The sequence below is a fragment of the Leuciscus leuciscus genome, assembly GCF_965113295.1.
Source record: "Leuciscus leuciscus genome assembly, chromosome: 17".
In the NCBI taxonomy this organism is placed as follows: domain Eukaryota; kingdom Metazoa; phylum Chordata; class Actinopteri; order Cypriniformes; family Leuciscidae; genus Leuciscus; species Leuciscus leuciscus.
The window spans coordinates 20369105-20396979 of record NC_138741.1 but is presented as its reverse complement, the minus strand read 5'-3'; the positions used below and the strand labels follow the sequence as shown (position 1 = coordinate 20396979).

Genomic DNA, 27875 nt, shown 5'->3' with positions numbered 1-27875 from the left:
GTCTGGAAAGAAAGGTTCACTTTCCAAAAGTAACTCATATGAGTTTGACAAGAAGAGGCCAAGCTGGCATATCACAGAGATGAATGATCATTTATGCACATTCATCTAGTGACAAAAACTCTCAACATATTGCACAGAAAATGACAGATGTGTTTTTGTAACAGTGTTCTTTTGTGAGATTCACAGTTCATAATGAACTCTAAGCTCATTAGCTAGCCATTTATTCGACCTATTCTGCTGGGAGAACCTCCATTTCCTGTGTGTGTGTGTGTGTGTTTGTATCATCAGACACTTACAGTCTGTGCCGTATGAAATGATGGATTAAAATCACATGCAAGAGATGCCTTTGCTCAGAGGGTAATGCTTACGGTAAACTAATTCTGCCCCACACATACACAATAAAAAAGACTGAGAGAAAGGACATTTTATGTGTGTTGCGGTCTTTTTTGTGATTTCACCTCTTATCTCTGAGTTAATGAGTTTTTCCAGTTTGTCACCCATAACTCCTTCCCTGGAGGATTCTGTCTGGGAAAATAACACCCATCCACACCCACTTTTTAATATATATATATATATATATATATATATATATATATATATATATATATATATATATATATTCACAAAGAACATAATGTGAGTGCTGGCGTCCTATTGGATAAGACTTTCTAATATATGTGTTTTGGGGTCAATCCGAGGAACGAGTTGCCATTGAATAGGAAGGACCTCCTGTCCTGTTATCACAGTGACCTTGAGAAAGACTCTTAGCCCTTCATTACTCCGATGGGATTCTCTGTACTACAAGTTTAATAAAAGCTTTGGATAAAAAAGCTGCTCAGTGACAAGTTCAAACATTTGGGGTCGTAAGACTTAATGTTTTTGAAAGAAGTCTTTTATGCTCACCAAAGCTGCTTTTATTTGATCAAAAATACAGTAATAACAGTAATATTGTTACTGTTACACTTGAAAATACATTCTGTTGCACTATTATTACAATATAAAACAACTGTTTTTTATTTTATTTTAATGTTTTAAAATGTAATTTATTCTTGTAATGGCAAAGCTGAACTTTCAGCATCATTACTCTAGTCTTCAGTGTCACATGATCCTTCAGAAATCATTCTATTATGCTGATTTGCTGCTCAAGAAACATTTATTATTATCTGTTGAAAACAGTAATGTTACAAATCATTTTACTGTCACTTTTGATCAATTTAATGTATCCTTGATTAAAAGTATTAATCTCTTTCATACAAAAAAAACAAACAAAAAGAAACAAAAAAAAGAATCGCACTTTAGTTTTTAAAGCGTAAACTAATGCCGACCCTGCTAACCAGTGCTTAAGTCTGTTGCATTACAATAAAGGACACACAGGAAAATTAACAGTACACAATATAGTCTATCTTAAACCATTTACACAATGCACAAACATGTAAACATTCATATATAACCTACAAAGTAGCATCACAGAACACCAACAACATCCATAAAACATTTGACTCTAATCTTTACATAACCTTAACACTCATAACGTGAACACACTCTTTACTCGACCTTGGTCATTTCCACAGCATTCAGACATTTATCTCCATCAGATCAGATCCTTCATCTTTTGTATCACTTTAGTATTACACAAAACCATACACACTTCAGTCACCACAGAGGATAAATATTTTCTCAGTAAGTAAAACAGTGGGAGGTTGTGAGAAACTAGCTAAAAATGTCATGAACTGGCATTGTGTTAAGATTACACTTTGAAAAACTGGTGCCATGTCTTACAAGTAGCTTTCTATAAATGCTAAAAAATAAATAAAATAAAAATATTTACAGGTTGATGTTACAGTTTCTTGGTGTTTATACTGTAATGTAATGCACAGACATGGAGCACTTACCAAAGATCAGTTTTTGATATACTTCTCCCAACACCAAAATAAAAAGTAAATAAATATTTCCCTGTGACACTGGTGTTAGCAACCTGTGTGTCAAGTGTCGAGCTCTGAATCATTATAAATGCTCCCGTTGTATAATTCATCTCAATGTGAAAGGCCTCTCTGTTTTAAAATAGTAAGCATCAATATTTCATTGTGGGAAATCCTGTGAACACTTTATGCATGTACAGTACACACACGGTACAGTGGAAACGCTCTGTGCTACCTCATACACACAGTTTCGGACACACAAACACACACCCAGTGACCAATAAGACACATCTTACATAAGACATTCTCTAGGGTACAGCTGTTATTAAAACATCAGAGATACTGGACTGAAAGGAAGACATGAGGAAAGAAGAGAAAAGGTCATAGCTGATTAAAATGATGTGACACTGCTTATGAAAACAAAATGTTAATGTCCGTACAGCTGTTGTTCATAAAAGAATAAGAGAAAGAGAGCATTTAAATAGTTGACCCAATAATACCCCAGTCTCTGCCTCTCTGTCCCAGTGTCTCTTCAGTTCCTAGATAAGCAGTGAGCTCGAATACTGCATGATTGGCAAAAAACAAAGCTACCCGTCAGTGTGGCTGCAGACAGGGTGACTACACACACACACACACACACACACACACACACACACACACACACACACACACACACACACACACACACACACACACACACAAGCCTGTCCTTTGAACAGACAACATCAGCATCAGTATATGCAGCTACAGTCAAACAATGCAAAACATGTTGTGGTTTACAGTTGGATTGGACCAGTTGTGGTTGGTTTTGCAATGGTGTTGGTCAATTTAGACCATCTGGGTCGGGCATAATGGCCACAAGTGAAGCTGTCTGTTATTGTTTAGTCTTAAAATCCCTCCTCCACTCCTTTCCAGCCTGTCCGTTTTGATTCGCACTTCAACCATTTTTAAAACATACCTAAAACCAACTGGTGACTGATTCATATCCATTGTTCTTCATTTAAAATAAAAATATTCACCATATATACTATTAGTTTATAAGTACAGATGCACCGATGTAGAAACTCTGGCCGATAACAAGTCAATAATAATTTTCATACAAAATAAGTCAATATCAAAAATCAATACAACTACTTTGTTTAAAAAAGAAAAGAAAAAGAAACTAAAACACAATAAAAACTATCATTACATGCACATAGCAACTCAGGTGGACTCTCTTAAAGGGGAAGAAATAGTAACTTAAAGAGTTAAATATTTGACATAATCTATCACTATTCATTACTCCTCAAATAGATAGAGATCTAAATCTTAATAATGGCCAATTTGACCGACCGACCGACAGATAGAAAGACAGACAGAGAGACAGATAGATAGATAGATCCAAATCCAGGACTGAAATGTCTTTCCAACCTCAGCATCACAATAAAACTGAAGACCCACAGTCACAACAGCTTAAAGAGGTAGAATCATTGTCATGAATGTACAGTATAAAGCTGTGTTAGGTAAATGACATATATAAAGTGGTCTAGAAAAGTAGTGAGCACGGCAATCACTCTGCTTATATTACCCTGCATGCACACACGCATCAAGGTCAGTAAAAAAGCATTAGAGCAAAGGTAGAGTTGGAGCGCCTGACCAACATGAATGTCGACACTAACACTAACAAACATGAAGCAGATATTATTTTTGCATGTGATACAACTCAACAGACAACAGAGCCACTCTCCAAACAAACAGTTATTCTCTAATATCTGTGAGGACATTCAGCTCTGCAGGATTCTGCAAACAAAATCTGGAAATTTGAGCCCAGCAAGACCAATAGAGCAGACTTTGCGCCATTTAAACTGCAGAGGGTCTAGCAGAGAGTTTAAAATGACTAAAGGTGTCAAATATACCATGTATTCAAGAAATATGATAACAAAATGTTTGAAAAACAAAATCTGACTCAAGGTGTAGCAGATAAAGAGCAAGAGCATTTCAGGATCTCTTACACAATGACCCAAGCATCCCCAACCAACAAATCTTACATTTTCCCAACCATTCCCAACAGACCTATTTAAAAACAACACACACTTCCCAACCATTCCCAGTCATATTTGTAGAGTACTTACGGAGGAAAAATAGTCAGCAGCCTCTTCCACCGCCATTTTTCCTGCAGTCCCACAGAAACCCGATCACTTACTTCTTTAGCTCTGCGGCCAGCAAGGTGCCATTCAGTCATGTGACGTGTAAAAAATGCCCTGGCAGCAGGATGCTCAAAGACACACTTCCACCTGACGTGTGTGTGGATACGGATTCAAGGATACAAAGCTCTCCGGTACTACAGTAAAATAAATACAAAGTCACTTTGAATCCAACCTGCTCTGTTCTTCCTTTCTCTTATACAACTTGACCTCTCCTTCTGCGTCAAAGAAAATCGACTTCTCGGTTTTCTTTGACTGTTCACAATCCTGTCCAAAACGATCTCCCTCTTTCTATTTATCCAATGGGCACCAGCTCCAATCTTCATTCAACACAGACAAAATATCATGTTTTATGTGCTTTCCCACTACGTCTCTGATTCTCTCTCTATCTTTTTCTGTCATACACACAGAACACAGAGGGTGGGGGTCTTTTGAATAGTGATATGAGGTGTTAAGGGGGTCCAAATATAGCAGCTGATTCCAATGCATTTGCAAATAGAACTATGGCAGACTCCCTTTCCCTCCATTCTGCAGTCTCCCCCTCCCCACAAACCCTTATGTGCCTGGTTTGTATTGTCTGAATGCTTATCTACTCCCTTTTTGAATAAAAAGAGCATGTGTGTTTAGGACTGCTGGGGGTCGGTCTATTAGGCTGAATGCTGGGTTCATGGTGCAGCTTAAAAAAGGATTAGGGGGCATTTCCCCCCAGTATTAGGGCCACCGCACCATCATGTAAACACGCACCCCAGCTGTACCTCTGACAAAGGGATGAAGCGTGTCACACATTATACAGTGTTGTTTACATACTGCGCTTGCACTGTGTGTATCTTAGTGTCTGTTTGAATATACTGTTCTGTTGAATGTACCGTTGGGTGTTTGTTATTTTCCGTGTATTATCAGTATGTGTTTATGGAAAATGGGAGTGGCCTAGAGCTGTGTGTTAGACAGACACATACTGTGTGAACATATGTAGAGCTAACCGGCATTGACAATTTGATTTTACAACAAAAAATTATTTTACTCTTTCGTTTGTTCATTATTGAGATTTAACCACATAAATTGTAAAGCTTGCATCAAGAGATTTTTATTATATATATATTATATTTATATATTTAAAAATAGTAGTGAATTATTTTAACAACAAACTTTTTTTTTTAAAGGTGAATCTCATAAAAACATTCTCAATGATAATTCTTTTTTTTTACAAAGAAATAGCATAAATTAATGTATAAGAAATGCTACCATGATGTATGGATATTTTAAATGCAAATTTAAATAATAGTATTAATTAAAAAATTATATTTATTTAATTGAAATATACAGAATTAAAACAAATATACATTTTAAAATATCTTGAGTTATTTTAAATTGTAATATTTCACAGTATTACTGTTTTTACTGTATTTTTATCAATTTTATAATATAAATATTTTAGTGATCTATTTATTATTTATATTAATAAAATGATTTTGCATTAGAGTAATGAAAATTAGATTTACAATCTGAAAACCAAAAATATTAATAGTACTAAAAACATACATCATGTTATGCAAAAAAAAATATTTCTTTTTCTTTTCTTTTGATTTTGGGTGTGAAACATGGACATGCTTTTGAAAGGCTTTGTGGACATTTAATAACTACTTCTGTAAACCCCTCAAACACTCTTTAGACATATTTCCTGTTACACACCACATCTGCAATTTTATTTCTTTTTTTTGTGTGTGTGTGATTATTTATGTACACTGTTGCTTCATGTTTCATGGAATTCTCTCTGTAAAACATGTAGACATACAGTAGACATGCACCTGAACATACAGGCATTCACACGCACACACACACTTTGATTATGCAGAGAGGCATCCCATGATGCTTTGGGGTGCATCACAGGTCTCCTCGTTCTGGGATGGTGGCGTTGCTATGGCAACAGAGGAGGAGGGGAAAGAGAATGTGATCTGAAGGAGCTCAAGATGTTCGGTAACCGTGGTGATGGTTTCCCTCAATGACCTCCACCTCATCAGCCAATCACGGAGAGTGTATGAGAGTCATCATTCTCTCTCTCAAATACAGTCAGACACAGAGGTATTCACAAGGGCTACACCTGCTTTAAACCCATGGGCACTGGAGGATTTCCACGCTTTCAGAAATAGGGCATCATTATACATTCTAAAAAGATAAATGAGCTTCGCTCCAACATGATGAAATGCCAACACAGACTGGATGTAGCAATACAATATTTAAGTATGCATTTTCACTCAGTTTGTAAGTGAGTGATGTGTCAGGCTGTCAGTACTGTGTATGGATGTCTGTTTGTTAATAGTGCTGATGTTGTTTGTGAGTGTTCACTGTGTTTGCTGAAAATGTGAAATGCAATGCCCGTCTGCAACAATCTTCTTATACATGTAAAGCAGAGGCATGGCAGGGAAAGGTCTATGTCAGGCACAGATGACATCACCAGAATGTGCCTGATATCCAGACTCACACTGGACCCTAGTGGAGAGATTCAATACTACTAACTCTACCTAACAGAAACAGATAAACAAATCACTTCTATTGTTCTGTTTGTTACATTTGAAATGGCAAAATGTTAGAGTACACATGAAATCAAAACCTTTTGACCCTGTTTACTTTCCTAATGCATGGTACAGGTCGTATTGTGAATGATTAATCAGAGCAAGTTATTCCAAACAAATCAGCGTAATCTTAAATCAAACTTAAGAAAAATATACCATTTGGGAGCACATCTACGTCACTAACAGCTACGTGCATATTGTGGTGGCGGAAAAACAGTGGTAATAAGTGGAGGACAACGGGAAAGATGCACGGAATAAGAGAAAAAAATTCTTTGGATGTCAGAATCGGAATGCAAAAAAAAAGGTCTTCATTTTTACAGCATACCATCATCAAAAAGATGCCCTTCGAAGCTAAATGCAGACGTTTATGGTTGCAAGCCATTAAATAGATAGACTGGACTGATGAAACCTGTGACGATTACCCTTCTATTAATGCATGAATTTGAAAATCTCACAATTCTGACTTTTTTCTCACAATTGTGAGTTCATATCTCATAAGTTCATATGTGAGTTTATATCACAACTAAAAAAAGAAAAGAAAAGTCAATTGCTGGATATAAAGTCGCAATTCTGAGGGGAAAAAAGGCAGAATATCGAGTTTAAATCTTACAATTCAGATTTTTCTTCTCAGAATTGTGAGGTATAAACTCGGAACTGCGAGAAAAAAATGTCAGAATTGTCACAATCATGTAAAATCACCCAAATAAAAAACGTTACAAATGACAGTTCAGGTTGACTTTAAGCCTGGCAGCTGTCAGAGTGCAGGAATACACGAAGACGATAACAATGATGACGATGATGACAGTGACGACGACAACGATGATGATGATGATTCAAAACACAGACTTTAATAAAAATCCACAAAGTAATTCACATAATGTTCAGACTGACGCAACTACACACGCTAACTTAAACGTAGACCAGACCAACACTGGGTGAAAATGAGGAACTAATATATACATGGAGATGAACTAAACAACGAACAGCTGTGATGAGGATTAGTGTCCATGGAAACAGATGAGTGGCGGGAAAACTCAAACAAAGGAACACGTGTGATGAATGAGAACAAACTAAAAGTCCATGAAAACTAAACTAACAAACACAACTGATATATCATGAAAGCACCACACTATTTATGACACTTGGTGATAATAATAATAAGATATAACCTCCACAGATTATGTATTGTCAATTTACAATATTATTATAATTATTATAATTATTATTAATGATTATTATTATTAATGAACTAATTTAGCAAGTCTACAATCAGCCAATCAACAAATCAGTCAATTAATGAGTCAATCAGAGATGTACTGAATAGTTCATGTGAGTTCGGGCAGCTGGAAGTGCTTTAAACTCTCTCCTGTTCTCTCTGAGGGGCAGCAGTTAATGTGTGCCGGCATGCATGAACTTGCGAGTGTGTGTGTCTGTGGGTCTCTGGAGGCAGAACAGCAGCGTGTGACCCAGAATCATGCTTCTACAAGGAATTTATCATTACAGACCCCAACCATCCTCCATAAAACCATATCAGACACACACACACAGTGAGAAGTAAAATGCTAAAACTAATTTTCTGAAAAAGTGTGTGTGTGTGTGTGTGTGGCCTCCGCACCCAGGTGCAGACAGCCTGCAGATGTGGGATGCAATATTGTACACATGCACACATCTTTCTTACTTTAGTCTGTTGTAATTGTGTTCAGAAAATATTGTCTAGAATAGTCTTCTTTCTTAACTCAACAGCTATCCAAAACACAAACATTACCACTGCCACATAATTAATAATAGTCTGGTTCTATCAGGGTTTTTTTAATAGATATTTCATTTATACTTCATCTGGAATTAATTATAATTGCTTTAGTGGTATGCTATATAGATCATACATTACAGATATTCTTAATAATACATACAGAGTGTAATTTTCAGTGCCATCCCAACAAGTGTTGAGGAGGACTGGAGATGTCCATCCAGCTGTGGGACTGAGATTAGCTGGATTCAAGGATTATAATGAAACTGGGAATTAAAAGTCAGGTGAGAAGGATAATCCCAACCCACGTCATTAGGACAAGACAAGGCAAGGCAAGGCAAGGCAAGGCACAAAGTGAGCAGCGAAGACACAAAAAGTATGGAGGTAAAAAGGCTCCAAAGGCTTACAAGTATCTTGAGATATCATGCTATGAAACACAGTAAATCTGGATTAAAGAAAAGTAATAAAGGAACTAAGTGTTGACAAGACCATGGCCGTAATGTAATGTGGGTGTGTTTAATCTTTTGTGAATTAGTGAGACAATAAGAGATGTAGGATGCAAGTGAGAATGAGAGAGCAAGAGAGTGTGTGAAACTTCTGCAAGTCGTGTATGATATTAGTCTTCTACTGAGAGACAAACAGTGTCCAAAGTGTCACAAAAATCCAGAAACACTGTACAACATTCAATAGCCATGACTGAATGTTCACAGTAATATTGATTTTAAATAAGAGCCACTTCCACAGGGAGTACTGTATACGAAACAAACATAAAAATTATTGCAAAAGAGGAAATACTTTTTCAGCAGATGCTTTTAATTGATCAAATAAACTGACAGATTTCATAACATCAAATAAATTCTGAATTGATAATGATAATGATAAATTGATAATGATTAGAAAAGTTTCCGTATATTAAAATGATTTCTTAAGGATCATGTGTTACTGAAGACTGGAGTAATGACTGATGCCAAGTAAAACCTAGCCCCAACCAGACAAAAATAAAAAATTAAAATGTTCAGCTGAATCAGAGTATGTTTGTGTGCCAGGATTTAACCAAATGCTATGACAGAAATCCATGAGAACCTTATAAATGTTTCATGCCCTTTACTTAAAGATAAGTAACCACATGCTCCGTTTCTAACATATTCTAATGCAGAATACAGGATCAAATCTGTGCACATGCTCGATGAATGACTGTCACACACTCCTCCATTTAGAAGTGTGTGTGTGAGATATTATCTGGCACCCAGACTGTAGCAGATGAGAGAGGAGGGAAAGGCCATCTGCCTGTATTACTCCCCCCTGTGCCCTCAAACACCCCCAAACACATACACACACACACACCTCAAAATATCTCAAATGTACACACATGCTGTTTGAAGACCATGAGCCAAGATATTGCATCAGTCACTCGCTTTCCTCCTTAAGCTAATGGTCGTTCTGTAAAACCTGAATTGAATGACACATTTTTCCTTTGTGTTAATGAACTGAGGGACAAGTCTAAATTATTGCATGCAAGAGATGATGCAGATCTATATATATATTTTCTATATAGATCTATATTTTATATATATATATAAAATCATCAATTAAAATGAATAAATTGTGGAAACACTTTACAATAAAGATACCATTTATTAAAGGTACACTATGGAACTTTTGCTCCCTTTAGCGGTTAAAAAACAAAACTGCATGTATTTTGCGGAATAACATTGTTTTTGTTGTACATTGTTTTGGTTCATTCTCATAACTAAAAGAGAGAGAGATTATCCTACTGCTCATAAAACATTCACTACTAGGTTTAAAGGCACAATATGTAAGATTGTTGGATTAAAATATCCAAAAACCACTAAAACAGTGCTATATATTTTGTTGAATAGTGTACTTGCATTATCTTAAATGTTTCCAACAATGTTTAAATCCAGAGATATCAGCTATTTTAACCAGTAACAGCCCAAGTCATTGCGTCGCCTATCAATGACGCCATATCCACACTACCCTTGATTTTCAGTTTTACTTCCATAGAATCCATGGAAACACCAAAGATGCTTTAATATTATGTTTTATTGACAGAAAACGAATCATTGTTATATAGCACAATCCCGTTAGTCTTATTGTTTCAATCTCTCCTTTTCTTGATTTACAGCGAATAACATGCTTGTACCGTGCCTCAGAGACAACACAACTTTGTGAAGTGGCTAATATAGCATAATCAGAAATCGATCTAGCTTACTACAATGTGCAACAAGCGTCTCATAGCAGCCATTGAACGAACGCTTTGCTTCATACCACACAATAACGTTAATAAAACTTTAATACATTAGCTCACTCATGAAATTGATCCCGGCTGTGGAGGTGAAGACGACAACTCCCATGATTCCATGCTCATTTTGTTTTGAATAAGCGACCTCTAGCGGCGAAACTTACGCGTTTCCACCGAAATTACCCGGAACAATTTGTCTTTTCCCAGACAAAAACTTTTTCCCAGGAACTTTTTTTGCCCCAGACCGGTTGCTTTCTGCGTTTACACTGCGGTCTAAAGTACCGGGAAGGTAAACTGCGCGCAAATGCTCCTCCCAGTCTGCGACGGACAGTAATCAGTTTTGAGCGCCACATTTATAATAAGTATGGAGGAGTTTCAAACTGTGCTGCAGTTATGTATTGGTTTACTAACGAGGTAATTAACAAAACAAAATAGACGAGCACTGATACTAAAGCGTGTTCAGAAAGCTCGTATGCGTATAAAATTAGACAACGTATAGTTATTGTGAGATGCCTGGGACGAACACGCAAAAATTTCCTCTTTCGCAAATACGCTTAAAAAAAAGCCTGAACCCCGTCTATCAATCATAAATAGTGAATAGTCTTGTAAATAGTTGTTTGTTACTAACCTCAAAGCGCTATATTTCAATCCTGTTATAGTAAATTTGTAACATGGTTTGGAGTGCCTTGCAATAGATGACAATGTGTAAACATAATGACTTAATAATAAAAGCTGTGGCAGAAAAGAGATGAGCACTGATAAAGCGTGTTCAGTAAGCTCGTAATGCTAACGTTAGATATAAAATTTGTATGTTATCAGCTATTGCGGACATTGACCGTGAGATGGCTGGGACGAACGCGCAGAAAGTTTACTCTTCCACAAATACCCTTAATAAAGCCTGAAACTCGTCGCCAGTCCACCAGTTTTTTATTAAATTCCATATTTGCAGACAGACAACTCTTACTGCATGAAGCCACGACACGAACCGTAATAGATTTTTTAAAAAGGGAGGTTAAAAATAAATAAATGCTGCGTGGTGTCATCCAACCAAAATGCGGCGTGAACACAACCAATCAGCTTGTGCAGCGCACAAGTCCCACCCCTGAAAGTTCCTGAACTTTGAAAAAGTACTACCTCATGAGCAGGGACTATCGGAGGGGGAAATATTTACCCGGAACTTCATTTAGACCCTGGTTCCTGCGGTGTAAACACATCGAGTACCAGCCCAAAGTTCCTAGTTCCTGGGGAAAGTTCCTGCGGTGGAAACGCGGCTACTCTGCCTTTAAGAGATAATCAGTTTAGATGGAAAGCATCTCAAGCTGATTACCTGAAGATGGTACTGAAGCTATATGCATTAATCTCTCTTGAAAATAAATTCCAGCACAGCGCTTCAACAACCCATAATGAAATGACCCTTCACAATAGATAATGCTTTACAGTGAACTCTGTTAGAATGCTACATATGGCAATTTATCTGTTCAGTAAAATACCTTACTCACCTGCTGAATAATAAAAACGCCATCTCTGCGTCGCTTTTACAACATTTCAAATCCCTCAGTTCTCGCCATCTCTGACACGCCAAGCCAATGTTGATTCTGGTTTTATTACGAGCTCTGTCACGTTCTCTTTTTGCCAGCAGACTCTCCTCTGTTTGGCCTTTTTTTTAAGCAAGTGATTCCCCAGAGGTTTGAGAAGTAATGTGCAACATGTCAACCTTTTTCAGACGTTATGACAACAAACCTATGGCACTCCCACACCACACACGCGTCAAAGTAGCCGGAGAAACTTTTCTTAATTTACGGATATGACGAGACAGAGACACGCATGGGAAAGTGGAGTTTGTAAGAAATGACTCACGAAAACCATTCCGAATCCACGCTTTCATGACGTAATGATGCTTTGACTATCAAGTAGAAGTCTACCGCGGAGCTCGTGAAACAACTTTGATAACTTTGAAATAGCATGAATAAACAATGAACAATTGCATTTTTATGACCAAATTAGCCATTCTTGTTAAGTGTTACCTAAATTGTTTAAATTCAAACCAAACCAGAACTTGTTATATTGACATTCCAAGTTATATCAAACAACTTAAAGCTATGAGGACCTGCCAGCTCACCATAAAACTTTAAAAAGATATATAACCTTTCAAAGACACACACGCATCTCTGTTGAGTTTACAGTAAAGGAGTTTTATAAGGGCAGACAGTCTGGCTGCTGCCCTGAGAATGTACCAGAGCTGATATAACAACACTCTGAACACGATCAATAGAGAGCTGCTGGGTAATAGACCATTATCAGACAGAGTACCTTTGACTGGCATTTACAGGGTAGAAGCAAAAGTGTTCTAAAAAGAATTACAGTGCAGAGAGAATGAACACAATAAGATGGACAGAGAAATATTTACAGAAACAATCTGTCGTGATTTTTTTTTAAAGAAATCGATTTCTATTTCAAATAAATTCTGTACTTTAAACTTTTTATTCCTCGAAGAATCCTGAAAAAAGAAAATGCAAAAAAATGTAAGCAACACAACAGTTTTAAAACACTGGTCTACAGCCAAAATGCTGAAATGTAGTCAAACTTTACTATGTCTAGGTCACTGAGAATGAAAATTATGCTTTAAATGGTTGATTGTTGCTATTGGGTCAGTATATAAGACCCTTGACTGAATGGCGGAGGAAAAGTGAGTAATAAGGGAAGGGATCTCAATTTAAACCAGAAATGACTTAAAAGCAAGTAGTAAATAATTAAGAGGAACAAATCATTATTCATAGATTTATTCATAAATCCAGTCAAATATGTTTTATGTTTTGAAGTATATTAGTTATTTAAAAAAAAAAAAAAAAGTTTAAATTTGTAATACACCCTTAATATGATCTATATTGAACATGACATAAGAATTAACAGTAGCTGGATATAATTCCAAAATGGAAATGTGGGAATTTCCTGAATAATGCGTCACAGAGAAAGAAGTAGAAAAGTAGAAAGAAAAGTAGAAAAGAACCCAAAAATGTATGTTTTGAAGTATATTAGTTATTTTTAACAAACAAATGTTTAAATTTGTAATTTTTAAAATTAATTACTTAAAAAATTTTTTATAATAATTTTAAAAGATATGATTTTATGATTTTCAAGTCGGTAAAAAGTAGATCAAGAATCGTTTTGGTATCGGATCGTGACTCCCAGAATCGGAATCGGATTGGATCATGAGGTGCCTAAAGATTCCCACCCCTAGTTTGGACAGTACTTGCTTTTATTTTTAGCTGGTATTGCCTTATTCATGATATGAATTGTATCATGTTATTCCTATAAGTCATGGATGATCAATCATAACCAAGCTTACATCAATCTGTTGAACACAATGCCCTATATCAGCTCTAGAAATCATACAGTGCAAAACGCAATTCCTAGAGGGCCACATACTGTAAACAAAACCAAAAAAATCCATAAAATAGGGCACAATGTACTGTATAAATATGAAGGAATTTTCCGTTTTTCTGAGCAGAGATGCCTCATACTTATATGAGCAGTGCAGATAACTTCAAATGGAGCAAATGGAGCCCATCAATGTTTGCAGACTATTGCTGGACAGTGACAAGAGATGCTCCATTTAATGAATACAAGAGAGATACAAAAGATTTGATACATATAACCATTTTGCTGGTTTTTAAAGTGTTACATAAACAGGACAGGTGAAAAGGAATATCTACACAATACACAGGCTTAAAATGTAAAAACTTAAATATCTTGGAAACAGTAGCCATTCAGTTGTTTTAATTGTCATATTTGAATTTGGCACAACAAAATACACAATAAATAACACATTTTATCTCTGAAGCAGACGACTTCTAAAAAATTGTAGACCATAATAATAAGAAATGTTCCTTGAGCATATATTATATATTTAAGGGTTGGTTTTGAAAGAAGTATTTTATGCTCAACAAGGCTGCATTTATTTAATCAAAAATACAGTAAAAACAGTAATATTGTGTAAAATAATAGAATTGAACATTTCTGTTTTCTATAATAATATATTATAGAAAACAGAAATGTTCAATTCTATTATTTTACACAATATTACTGTTTTTACTGTATTTTTGATTAAATAAATGCAGCCTTGTTGAGCATAAAATACTTCTTTCAAAACCAACCCTTAACTTTTGAATGGTACTGTATACTAAAGAAAGCAGACAGATCATTAACATTATGGAGTGTTAGTATACATACAAAGGTACTCCACCCCTACAGACATATAAACTGAAGAACATATTTCTAAGGTTAGCAGTGAACTCACTTACAAACATGTTGTGTAAGCATGTTGACTACTCAAATACAAACGCTCACTCACACAGGGAGACTTTCATGGTGTTGCTGACTAAGAAGAATATAATATACTGTGTGAGAAGGGCAACCTAATTTCTGATCACATGATTCTCACACGCACACATCTTTTAAGAAATCACTCACTCACTCACTCACTCACTCACTCACTCACTCACAGACACACACCTTCATGTCATACACCCTTAATATGATTTATATTGAACATGACATAAGAATTAACAGTAGCTGGATAAAATTCGAATATGGAAATGTGGGAATTTCCTGAATAATGCGTCACAGAGAAAGACATGAAGTATAAAAGAAAGAACGAACGAACGAACGAACGAACGAACGAAAGAAAGAAAGAAAGAAAGAAAGAAAGAAAGAAAGAAAGAAAGAAAGAAAGAAAGAAAGAAAGAAAGAAAGAAAGATCACATCAGCCTTTTAAATTATGAATAATGTAACAAAAGACTTTGTTCAATTAAAAACTCATGACTGAATTTCTACACCATTTGAAAGTCTGAAACATCTATTGACTAGCACTCATTTAGTGAATCTGTTCGTTTGTGTGATTGTTTCCAATGATAGTTTGAATCAACACCCAGTAGTGTTCCAAGAAGTTCCTGAACAGCATTTTATGTGTGCTTTTTAATACATCAATATATAGGTACTTTTTTGTTCCTGTAAAAAAAACTGGGATGCATTAGCAGCCAGACAAACACACTGTACAGTACACAGAAAGTATCTGCCTAGTCAGTGTGATCTCAACTAGGGATGGAACGCTTACCGGTTTCACGATATACCACGATAAAATGTCCTCGCGGTTAGTATTATCGTTTAAAATTTAATTATCACGGAAACCGTGTTCGATTATCGCGATTTTGAAAACTCGCGGTGAATCCTGTCCAGGCAGCATCAGTCTGACAGCCCCAGCATGCAACGTTGTTTTTGTGTACGAGAAGACATGGCGGAAAGCCCCAAAAATCCCCCAAAATCGTCCTGCCGCGGCTGCATTTTCTTAGAGACGTCCGATATTGTATGTACTATTCTCTGTTATTGTTAAGCCCCACTAAAGATATACAAAATATTGTAAAGCACCATAAAGTTTTTGTGCACTATATTCCAAGACTTCTGAAGCCATTCGATAGCTTAATGTGAGGTACAAAAGGATATTTAAGTCATTAAAGTGAATGGAAACCCAGCAAACACAGAACGTTGGCACAACGTACCCAACCTTCTAACAACGTTTTAACAACATGGCCAAAAGGTTGCTATAACTACGTTGTGTGGTGAAGGTTGTTACAGCGTTGTGTTGTCCCATACTTCATCGAGCAAGGATACGTGAGTATTGTGTTTAATTTACCTCAGCTAAATACATCTATCTATCAAATTTTGTTCCCTCATGAAAAAGCTGCGCTATACATTTAATTCATTTTATAGTATATGTAAATACATTCATTTGTTTTTCATCAATGTATTTTATAACAATACAAAGAGCAATGTGGAAATTTTCATTAAAATAACAAAATTCATTAATTATCCACTAACCTCATTTATAATAGCATTTTAATGAAACGAGAGAGTGTGTCCGCGGTGCACTGTTATAATGCGTTGCTATTGACGACGGTCATATCATTTAATGTGTATGCTTAAAAAAAAGTGCATAGAACTGCTAATTTTATTTGTTGTTTGTTGTTTTCCAAATATAACAATAATAATAATAATAATAATAAGTTTATTTTATATAGGGCCTTTCTGAGGACTCAAGGTCGCTTTACAATAATTACAAATACACATAACATAGAAACATGACATAGAGACGATACATATAAACTGTGAAGGATAACATAGTAGAGGTATAGTACATATAGAATCAGAACATTCAGGGGTCAGGGAAACAAGTGACAAAAAGATGTGTTTTAATGTGGGTTTTGAAGTCTTGTAGTGATGAGAGATTGCGGATTTGTTGTGGAATTGAATTCCAGAGAGTTGGTGCAGCGGTGCAAAAAGCCCTTCCACCAAATGATGACAGTTTGTGCCGTGGGATTGTCAACAGACCGGTATCGGATGATCTAAGTGTGCGGACAGGTGTGTATGTATGGATGAGGTCAGAGATATAGTTTGGGGCAAGACCATGGAGAGCTTTGAATGTAATAAGGAGTATCTTGTACTGAATGCGATAGCGGATGGGTAACCAATGTAGGATGGGACTGCCAACTGCGTAAGATGGGAGTAATGTGGGAAGATTTCTTAGTGTAAGTGAGGACTCTGGCAGCAGAGTTCTGGATATATTGAATTTTATTTAATGATGAATTTTGTAGGCCATAGAAAAGAGAATTGCAGTAGTCAAGCCGCGAACTGATGAAAGCATGAACTAGGGTCTCAGCATCACTGATGGTAAGAAATGGACGTAAGCGTGCAATATTTCAATATCAATATAAGAAAGGAAAGGGAGGAATCAAAGATTATACCCAGGTTTCTGACAGTGGTGGAAGGTTGAACCGGAACTCCAGCAATATTGAGATTGTCAACACAGACCCGGGATGTAGTTTGAGGTGAACCAATAAAAAGTAAATCTGTTTTGTCTGTGTTGAGTTTGAGAAAATTACTGGTCATCCAAGAATTTATTTCATCAATACAAGCTGATATGGAAAGCGCTGGGAAAGGAGCATTGCGTTGGGAATGGATGTATAATTGGGTATCGTCTGCGTAACAGTGGAATTTGAAGCCATGATGACGGATGATATCACCTAGTGGATATAAAACTTGTTGAAATGTTTTAAGAGTGCATATCTGTTCTTTTTGAACATTTTCATCTATTTTTAACAAAACCGTGATAATATTGATGATCGTGATACATTTTTGTCACTATAATCGTGTTATGAAATTTTCATTTCGTTACATCCCTAATCTCAACATGGCAGCTCCCATTAGAAGAAAACACAAATATAAATAAACAAATGTAAAATAAAAACTTTTTTTAGACTACTGACTGTCTTATCTCATATGTACATTATTTTAATATTTTTTTAAAGTACAAATCACTTCTTTAGGAGTAAAACCTTTTACAGCGCAAAAAGTCAAATCCGTTAAATTATATACACTACCATTCAAAAGACTGCATTAATTTGATCAAAAATACAGTAAAAACAGTAATATATTATAACAAATAAAAAAACCTGTTTTCTATTCAATATGTTTTTTTCTCATTTTCATTTGTATTTTACATTTGACTCTTGTGGAAATATGGCTGTAAGTAAGGAGGTATGGTTGAGCATGAGTGTGATCTGTCCTCTGACACACAGTGTTCTCAGCAGGGAACTCTATATGGAGCCTCAAGCATGTATCAACCTTTAACAGACAACTGATACAGCTCATAGACCAACACAAACACTCGAGGAAATGTCAAGTGATACAAATGTAAAATATGTTGTTTATAGCTTTATAGAAAAATATAAAGCCCATTTTCATAAAAGCCCACTGACCCATGGGTTTCTGTTGACTTCTGTTGCATTTCTGTAATTAAGCCATTTTCCTCATTGGAACGTCAATTTTTACTGTCCTTGTAGATACATTTGGTACCCACAATGTAAGCAAACACACACACACACACACACACACACACACACACACACGATTATTACCATAAATATACTTGTTTACACCTGTTCTCTCCTACCCTGGACACCTTAAACATCTGCTACTCATGTTTCACTGAATGAATAATAGACAAAAAGTCCTGGCATTATCCACCTCTCAATTACAATCACAAATGCAGTTATTTGTTGATGTGGAACTACTTTAAATGAATGAAAAACAATCGTATAACTGCGACAGACGTAGTACATCCTGAAATGCCTGAATACTGCAACACACACTTGCATTTACAGGCAAGCATATATGGTAACAAAGCGTGAGAGAGGGAGTGAAAGACACAGTGATCTAGGCCATAATTGATGATCACATGATCACAGAGAAGAACAAAGCATCTGAATAGATGGATAACGGGCCCTTCTCCACCTCTCCAACAAAATCACCCTCTTCATCTCCCCCTCGATGTGTGTGTGTCTCTCATGCGCTGCTCTCTATCACCCCCTTCCCCTCCCCCACACCATTCCTTCTTCATGTTTGTGTGTGTGAGCGAGAGAGAGAGAGAGACACTATTACACGGCTTCTCTCATTAATGGAGTGGAGCGAAGCTCATTCATCACACTGTCCTACCACATGCACATGCGTGACTGTATATTCTGCTGTAGGGGCTCCACAATGCATGAGTACTCACCAGGGACAAACCCCCAAAAAGTATTTAACTCCTCTGACCTCTCACTGCCCCGTGCAGTTTTTCATTCATTTAGTTTTTACCACTGAAAAAAAAAAATATATATATATAGTAATTGCATCATTAGAAAATCCAGTCTGTACCAAAAATCCAGTTAACAGCTGTTATTATAAAAGAAAATTGTTTTGATAAACTTTCACAAAACATTATATATATATATACACACATATATACATATACATACATACATACATACGCACACACACACACACACAAAAATAAGTTTAGACGTTAAAATGACTGCATTAAACATTTTATTTAATAAGTTCTTTTTGACTACACAAAAAAAGTTTTCTCTTAAAATGGTCACAGATGCCCTATAGCTAAAGTGGGTGCAGGCATTGAACAAAAATGTATGCACTCTTAAAAGGGGTGGTATAATGGCCTTTCCACAAGCCTGTCCCTTTAAATGCAAATGAGCTGCCTACATTTTTGTTTGAGAAATTAAAAACTACACACTCCATCAGTTAGTGTTAGAAGAACTGCTGCCAGCATATAACATGCTAGAAACATAATAAACACAGCAATAATGATCCAATCATAGACTCTTAAGCATTTACTTATTAAAATCCATACAGCAACTTTTTTCCTTTTTCCTGTGCACACTGCGAGATTTTAAGAGAAATAACAAAACATGTATTATGAAGTTTAATCTAAGAAGACGCAATGTAAATTAACTATATTTTTTAGATTTGAACTGTAAGCTGATATTTTTCAGCTGAAACAAAAAAGTAAAAAATAAATTATCTTTATCTATTGCCCTCTGTTATCTGTTCTTCCCCTAACTTAAGGAATGTACCATCTCTTAAACTGAACTTTTCTCAATGATCATCTGTTCAAAGACAATTGTGAATATCAACAACTGGTCAGTGAATTGAGCTCAAACTTGATTCAAATGTCCTGGAGGATCCAGCAGCTTCACTTCTTCATGAGTGAGTTCTATATCAGGATTCACTGTCCCGGAGCACACAAGTATAACATCTAACCTTCATATGACCTCTGCCAATGGCAATCAGCTGGTCTCTCTGCCTCTACCTCTCTCTGTTATTTTACATTCACTATCTCTGTCCGTTTCTGTAATATAAGATGAAGAAACGTTCAAAGAGGAGGATGAAGACCACAGCGACACCTTCATGTAACAGATTGTTTCAAGTCATTCTAAACAGACACCTGAATAAAAATAAAAAAATAATTCAGGCATGCACATGCAAGTTGTTATAGCACTTTGTGAAATGTACACCAACTTTGACCCCTGAGAGATGAGGCCTTTCACAACACCACCCTGTGAACTGATCTGAGATCAGGTCAGTGACACTCAGACGGCCTGACTCCCAAAGCACAACAGATGTTCCCTGTTCCCACGGCAACCCTCAGCATAACCTGGGATGCAGAAATCTACGTTGTGTGACACCGCTTTAAAACATGAGATCTGTAGCTGTGTTTGAATCAAACACTGAAATAAACAGAGAATCCCACTCTATGAGGAATAAAAGTGAATCATTTTGATATAAACTATTGTACTAAATGATAATACCATATTCATACACCATGGTATTACCAGGGCCACATCCACCATAGACATCGAGGGTGACACATGTTCTTGAATATTAAAATTAAAGCTTGCTCAATGGGTCTTTCAATGGTCAATTCTTCAATCATTACACATTTGGTTCCCAATTTTGGGTATTGCCATGATACAGTACATATCCAAAAAAGCATGGTATTACCACTGAATGTTTTATAGTAGAGGTACTGGGATACCCTGATTGTACAAGCAGACAAAATAACCATCCAGAACCCCACATTAAAAAACAACTATCTTTGGCAAACTAGACTTCCTAATTGCTCTCCTATTAGATGCATGTGATGTACTTGTGTGCGTATGCCACGTGTGCGTGTGTGTGTGTGAGAAAGCACATGTGTGTCTCTGTCCCACAATGCCAAGGCAATTACCTCCTCTATGCAAGAGTGCGACACAGATTAACATCCATCTTTATGATGTCTCTCTGTTTTTCAATCATAGGTATAGAGACACACTGTCCTCTATTTTCTCTCATACTTTCATTTCATCACTCTACCTCCTGATACATAATTTTGCCAAAGCATCAATAGAAAAAGACAATAAATAAATAAATAAATAAATAAATAAATAGATAGTGATAACAATGGTAATGTAAAATATCAAATTAAATAAAATTAAATAAGAAAATATACTGTAAGAAAAAAAAAAATAGTAGGGAGTCAGTAATGATTATGAAAATAATCAAATTAAATACAATGAAAACTTAAACCAACAAAAGAAAAAAAAATACTTAACAATAAAATAAATAAAACAAACTGGTCTAACAATAATTTTAAATAGAAAATACATTGATATTGTCGAATGTCAATTCGCTCTCTCAAACATTTTAACATTTTTCAGTATTTCAATGCTCTGTTGGTATAACAAATTCTGGTACATTAGAGGGTGAAACTCTGTTTCTCACACACACACACACATAACAGCAAAGGTCAACAGATGTGAGCATAGCTCGGTGTGTTGATCACAGGTAAGACACATGTTAAAGGAGGCAGGAGGCAGCCACTCATCGCTAACACAAGGATCCTTCAGGTCTCAAAACACACTCCGGTTTAAAATTACACAGCAGCAACATAACAACAAATAGGAATCGCAGAGATACTGCTGAAGAAGATCTGTCTGGGTGTGGTGGATATAGGTTGTGTGTATGTGTGTTGTGTCTCTACAATATGCAATGATAGACAGTTAGCACGGTTCACATCTGCATTCTTCATTCCATCACTCTTCAGAACAAACATCAATAAATCAGTATGTGATGTATAATACACGAGTGTCTGTGTGCATGCACACACACACACACACGTTTCAGAGGACAGTAAAATCTCTCAGAACATGCTGCAGTGTGATGCTCTCATTTTTAACCTGAACGCATAAGAGGACGGACACACACACACACACACACACACACACACATCACGGCTGGTTGTTTATGGGACATATGTGTGCGTTTATGTGAAGGCGAGCGGTAAATGTTAAGTGTAACCTTGGCACTGCAGCACAGATTTAACACACTCACACATACACACACACACACACAAACGCTAAACTCACTGGCAGTAACAGGCGAGATGTTGTCGTCCCACAAACCCAATCAATCTCCCTGTAATAACATGTATGTGTGCGGGTGTATTCCTGGTACCTTTTTCTTTTGTTCCCGCAGTTGTTTCTTGCTCTTCCTCTTCTTTTCCTTTTCATCCTCCAGTGCATTAATATCCACATCTTTATTCTTCTTAATCTGAGACGCTGCATGAGCCATTATCAAGCATCAGCCACGTCCCCACAGCAACCATACATACACACTCACACAAATACACTGAGATAAACGTCCAGAATACAGAAGATTTCCAATTCCCTAAAATACTCCAAAAAAATCCCTCCAAGTGGAAGAGAAAGATCCCATCCAGAAAAGAAAAGAAAAAAGAAAAAAATCGACTACTCCGTTTGCTTGCCTCCAGCCTTTATCATTGGCAGTTCAAGGAACCATATCCAGAGAGAAGAAGATACAGGAAAAGAAAGAAAGAAAGAGGGTGGGAGAGAGAAAGAGAGATGGATGGGGACACCAACATCACCAGGCACCAGTGAACGACTGAAGGAGAGAAAGAAAGCGAGAGAAGGGTGGAGGAGGGCAGCTGGGGTGGTTACTACGGAAACCACGTTCTCTTCTCAGCCGTCCCCAAACGGTCCTACCTGAACCGTGTACGCGACAACCAACATCAGTGTGTGTGTGAGTGTGAATATATGCGCATATATGTAGCCCCCCACCAGCACCGTGTGTGTGTGAGTGTGCATGGTGGTTGTAGGGGAGGGGTGTCGCACAATTTAGCTCATGCATGTGCGATCACTCTCGCTCACACACACACACACACACACGCATAATTCGATGTGTGGGAGGGTACCACTACTACTCCAACCCCATTATGTTAACGGTTGACCCACACATAATGGAAAAAGAGGTATATTTTTGCATATTAAACTAGTTTTTTATGCACACACTCTTAGAAATGTGGACAATATTTTGTGTATTGGTAATGCATCATTATATTTAGATCATATTTATTTGGGATTTGGGGTGAATTCATGGTTAAGGCCAGCAGAAATCGGTGTGGCCATAAAGCCCAGTGTCTTTCCCATAGGGAAACATGAGAGATGAATGAACACAAGTGAGAAAAAACCACCGTGGTTCACACACGGTTGACAGCTCTCGGCTTCTCTCTGATGTCATTGACATTCTGAGTATGGAATGACGGCAGCCATGTTGGTTTTCGCCTGCGTTATCAGCCACCTGAGTGCAGCAGGGTCCTTGGCAACTCCAAGACTGCCTCATTCACTGCCTGTACAAAACACCCTGCACTTCATGTGTGCGTGACAGAAGGAAAGAATAAAAAACACCAAAAAGGCCAATCAATTTCACTCTATTGAATGACATGCATGCTAAACATGTGGTAATGTCTTTAAGGCAAAGTTCACTCAAAAATAATAATTTTGTCATCATTTACTCGTTTCATTTCAACCTTCATTTCATTATAAACTATGACTTTTTTTCTTCCACGGAACACCAAAGGAAATGTTAGGCAGAATGGTCATATTGCTCTTATCAATGAAATGTAAGCAAGTGCAAAATAATATATGGAAACTCTACCTTAGATCTTTTGTGCTACACAAAGAAAAGTCAGGTTTGGAATGACATGAGGGTGAATAGGTTATGAGTTTTCATTTGAACAATATTCACCCTATAATTAGTTATATATAATATTGGTCTTCACACGCTGCAGCTCATTAACTCATCATGTGTTATACTCATCTGATATGAATAATTCAATAACAATGAACAGAACAAGGTATAAAATTAATGTGTAATTTCTATTGTCTTTACTAAGATTTTTCACTTTCTATTTAATGAATACCATTGGTAAATTATTAAATAAAGTGATTAATACTATTTGTGTGCAGACCAATTATATAAAACTCTTTCTATTTAATAAAAGTCTTGACTGGTATTTATTGATAATATATTTAACTGAAAATCAGTTGTACCATTTTGTGACCATCATCTTATGTTTGTGATTTGTACTAATTTGCATCAATGTCTCTATTTGAAAGAGGTACCATGGGGTAAAAAATAAAATAAAATCTCTTTTACTACAATACTGCTTTACATTGTCTTAAAGTCCCAGTCAGACTGAGCAAGTGGTCTGTTTTGGCTTACACTCAGCCTGGCTCAGTACCCTTTGCTCTGAATACACTGTTACTGCCACAAACACAACTCAGAAGGGTTCATTTACCAGTCAGACTGGGCAAAAAGCCCAACTCATATACTACCTCTGTCTGAGAACAATGTTTTTAACTTAATGCTTTTGTTTTTATAAACACACACTATCTCAGCAACCCTTTTTTTTTGTACCCCTCCTCTTAAAAAGCCCAACCAACCATCCAACAAAACTATGACCACTACCAAATAACTGGTTGTAAATGTGCAACTCCTAGACCATAAGAGCTGATCACAGCACTTTAGAGTCCATGATTCCTGAAAAGCTGATCCATAATTCATTGGCACACTGAGCAAAGCTTGTGCTTGTGCGATCACGGTTTCCCTCCTCCCTTGGGACAGTGTGTGCACATTCCCAGCTCACCCGTATCAACAAAGGGACCATTTCCACCCCATCACACCTTGGGGAATTACCCATGATGCATATGTGCTAAGTTGTTGAACCCAGTGACCCCTGAAGTCAGGCACAAGCAGAAATACACCCTTGCGCGCCTCCACCAACAGTGACCAGTTCGGCAGTCAATTCAAACTGACCAGTGATAATAGTCACAACAGCTGGACCAGTCCGATCAGATAACCAAGCTGAACCCATCAAATCAGCTACTTTCAGATCAGACAAACAAAACAAATCAATAGCTTCCATTGAAAACACTCTGCCAATTAATGTGAGGAAGACCTAATAAATAATAAGGACCATGAACTCCCACAAAACCTGCCTTCAGTACAGAACTGTCAGATTACAAAGAGGGACGGGTTTTGCTGGTTAGCAACTATCTATACTCACGGCCATATGTTAAGTCATATGCAAATGTCTTTACTTTCACTTTTGATCAATTTAATCATGCATCCATGTTGAATAAATATATTAATTTATCTTAAAAACCTTTCTTTCCCCAAACTTTTGAACAGTAGAGTTAATAACAAATGTTTCATTCTATTTATATTAGATGTGTTTTTTGTAACCATTAAAAGGAACTATTTTTTATTTTCCCCTGTCTACTGCCTTTGATGTCACAGCTCAGGACAGTCGCCATGGAGGGTTCTGGACATAGACCATGCAATTTCAATAGTCACAAGCCAATGCCAATGCCTCAGGGCTCAGGGCCACTGTCGAAGGGAACATACGGAAAGGTTATCCTAAAATGTAAAAAAAAATTAACAACCATTTAACAAAGACAACTTCGAATTAAATTATTTCCAACCAACAAACTATATTGAATTTTTACATTTTTTAAATTAAGTTGATTACTCAAAAAAATTAAGTTGCTCCAACTAGCCCTGGAACCAATTAATTTGATCTACTTCAGATCAAATCCACAGCTATCATAGCACATGTTAAATTTGACTTATTTAGCATTTATATTTAATGAACAAGTAAGATAGAACTTGTCACTGGAATTAGCGCAGTCATTGCTAATAAAGTCTATGTAGTGTATCATGCATCTCCTCTTCAGCACAATGGTAACCACAAAAACTGCAACATTACAGAAACTTTGTTAAAACATTAAACACTAACAGGTCTTTCCCTTTACTAAAAAAAAACACATAAAATAACACTTCATTTCAAAATGTACTCTCCTTATCCAGTCCTATGCAAAGCATGCTGGTAACTAGAAATCCACTATACCCAATTTCCAAAGTTATCAAGAACATTGTATTAAGTTACTACAACTTTTCATTAAATTCAATTAATGCAGAAATTTGAGTTAAATTTCATACAATATTAAGCTAATGTTATCATCAACATAATTATGTCACCTGAACTCAAGAAAATAATGTTTGCAACTTCACAAACAAAAAGGTTTGAAAAAAACTTGCTCTATTTAAAGTTGTGGACCCTGCCCTAAATTCACATTTAGACACAAAGTATAGGGATAATTTAAAAATAGTGTAGGGATCATTTAAAAATTTAAATCCTAAAAGTCGCAAAATAACAGCTTTAAATTCCCAGCTGAACACTGAGAACAATAACCAATGTTTACAAATGTTACTGCTTTAATGTTGCACAGCACATATATGCATGTAAATCAATTCTCTAAGTTGTTATACAGTACTTCAATATCCACACACTTCTGATCCTAGTACTTAGAGTGGTGCTCTACTGCCCTCTTGTGGTTTGAAAGAGAAATCGTAGCAATGTGAAAATGGATTTTTTTTTATTATTTTTTTTACTAAAAATAAATAATAAATAAAATAAAGGACTATTTGAAATAACAGACAAAACTTGCTCTACATTATACTTTGGTCCTCCTATTAAACAATAAAACAGTATGTATATATAAAAAAAATATATATATATATATATATAGTTGTCCACCTTCTATACAGATGATAAAAACATTCTGTGTAATGTATGAAATCATTGAATAAGAGAGAACTAATGTAGTCAAAACATACAATGTTATATTGTGGGCATGTCTCTGAATCTCACCAGCCAATCAAAGCATCTGTCTAAAGCTTCTAGACAAAGTGTTTCTTAACCAGTGGGTCATGGCCCAAAAGTGGGTCTCAAGACAGTTTTGAGTGAGTCGCGAAGTGTGTAGTCTAAGAAACAATGGAAAGAAAAACGTCGTTCTAAATGTTTTTCTGATGCAAAAATGTTATTGTGAAAGCTGTTGGCATTTCTGTTAGACACAGTTTAATTAGCCTAAAGAGTGCGATTCAATATCTGCTGTCAGATTAGATGTTGTTGTCAGGCTATATGTCAGTGTCATTATTCTACCTTCATGTTACGAAATAAAAAGTCTCTCACCTCAGAAAAAAGAATTTCCTGTCCCGTTAGTCATCATTAGTAGGCTATCACCTCACTACACTGAAAGAGCGAATGAAATTACAAACATGCAAAGACGTAGTTACGGTGTCAATTAGTAAGACATGAATACCAAAGAGTGCCAATAAAATTATGTAACTGGTTTGTCATGTGTTAGCTGGGAAGGATTTGCAAGCAGGTACGATGTTCATTCTATTCACCAGGATCAGTATCCATATGTTTAAGGCCTATTAACAGTTCATTAGTATTGTGTATTTACCATGGTAACTAGTTTTTGTAACCTTGACCCAAAATACCACTTTATTTTCACTTTGTGTTATTTTCTATATTTTTGATGACTCTGGTGGCTCATACCAACTTACTGTACTAATGTTATTGTATTAACAAAAACTAGTTTAGGACTGCTATTTAGC

The 27875-nt window shown here is 36.3% G+C and overlaps 1 protein-coding gene across 27 annotated transcripts in view; it reads right to left on the bottom strand.

Annotated features, from left to right (window-relative positions):
• ank3a (ankyrin 3a) overlaps positions 1-27875 on the bottom strand; it is a 122725-nt gene that overhangs the window by 77171 nt on the left and 17679 nt on the right. For 15 of the 27 annotated variants that reach the window (XM_082144063.1, XM_082144044.1, XM_082144041.1 and 12 more), the window contains exon 1: positions 22566-23125. The exons of 2 other annotated variants lie outside the window; for them this stretch is intronic. In XM_082144063.1, the coding sequence (XP_082000189.1) occupies positions 22566-22682 (117 nt within the window). In that variant the 5' untranslated portion in view covers positions 22683-23125. Of the gene's footprint in view, positions 1-4030; positions 4514-22565; positions 23133-27875 lie in introns of those variants that run through there. 10 more of the 27 variants (XM_082144069.1, XM_082144051.1, XM_082144045.1 and 7 more) reach the window with 6 other exon arrangements.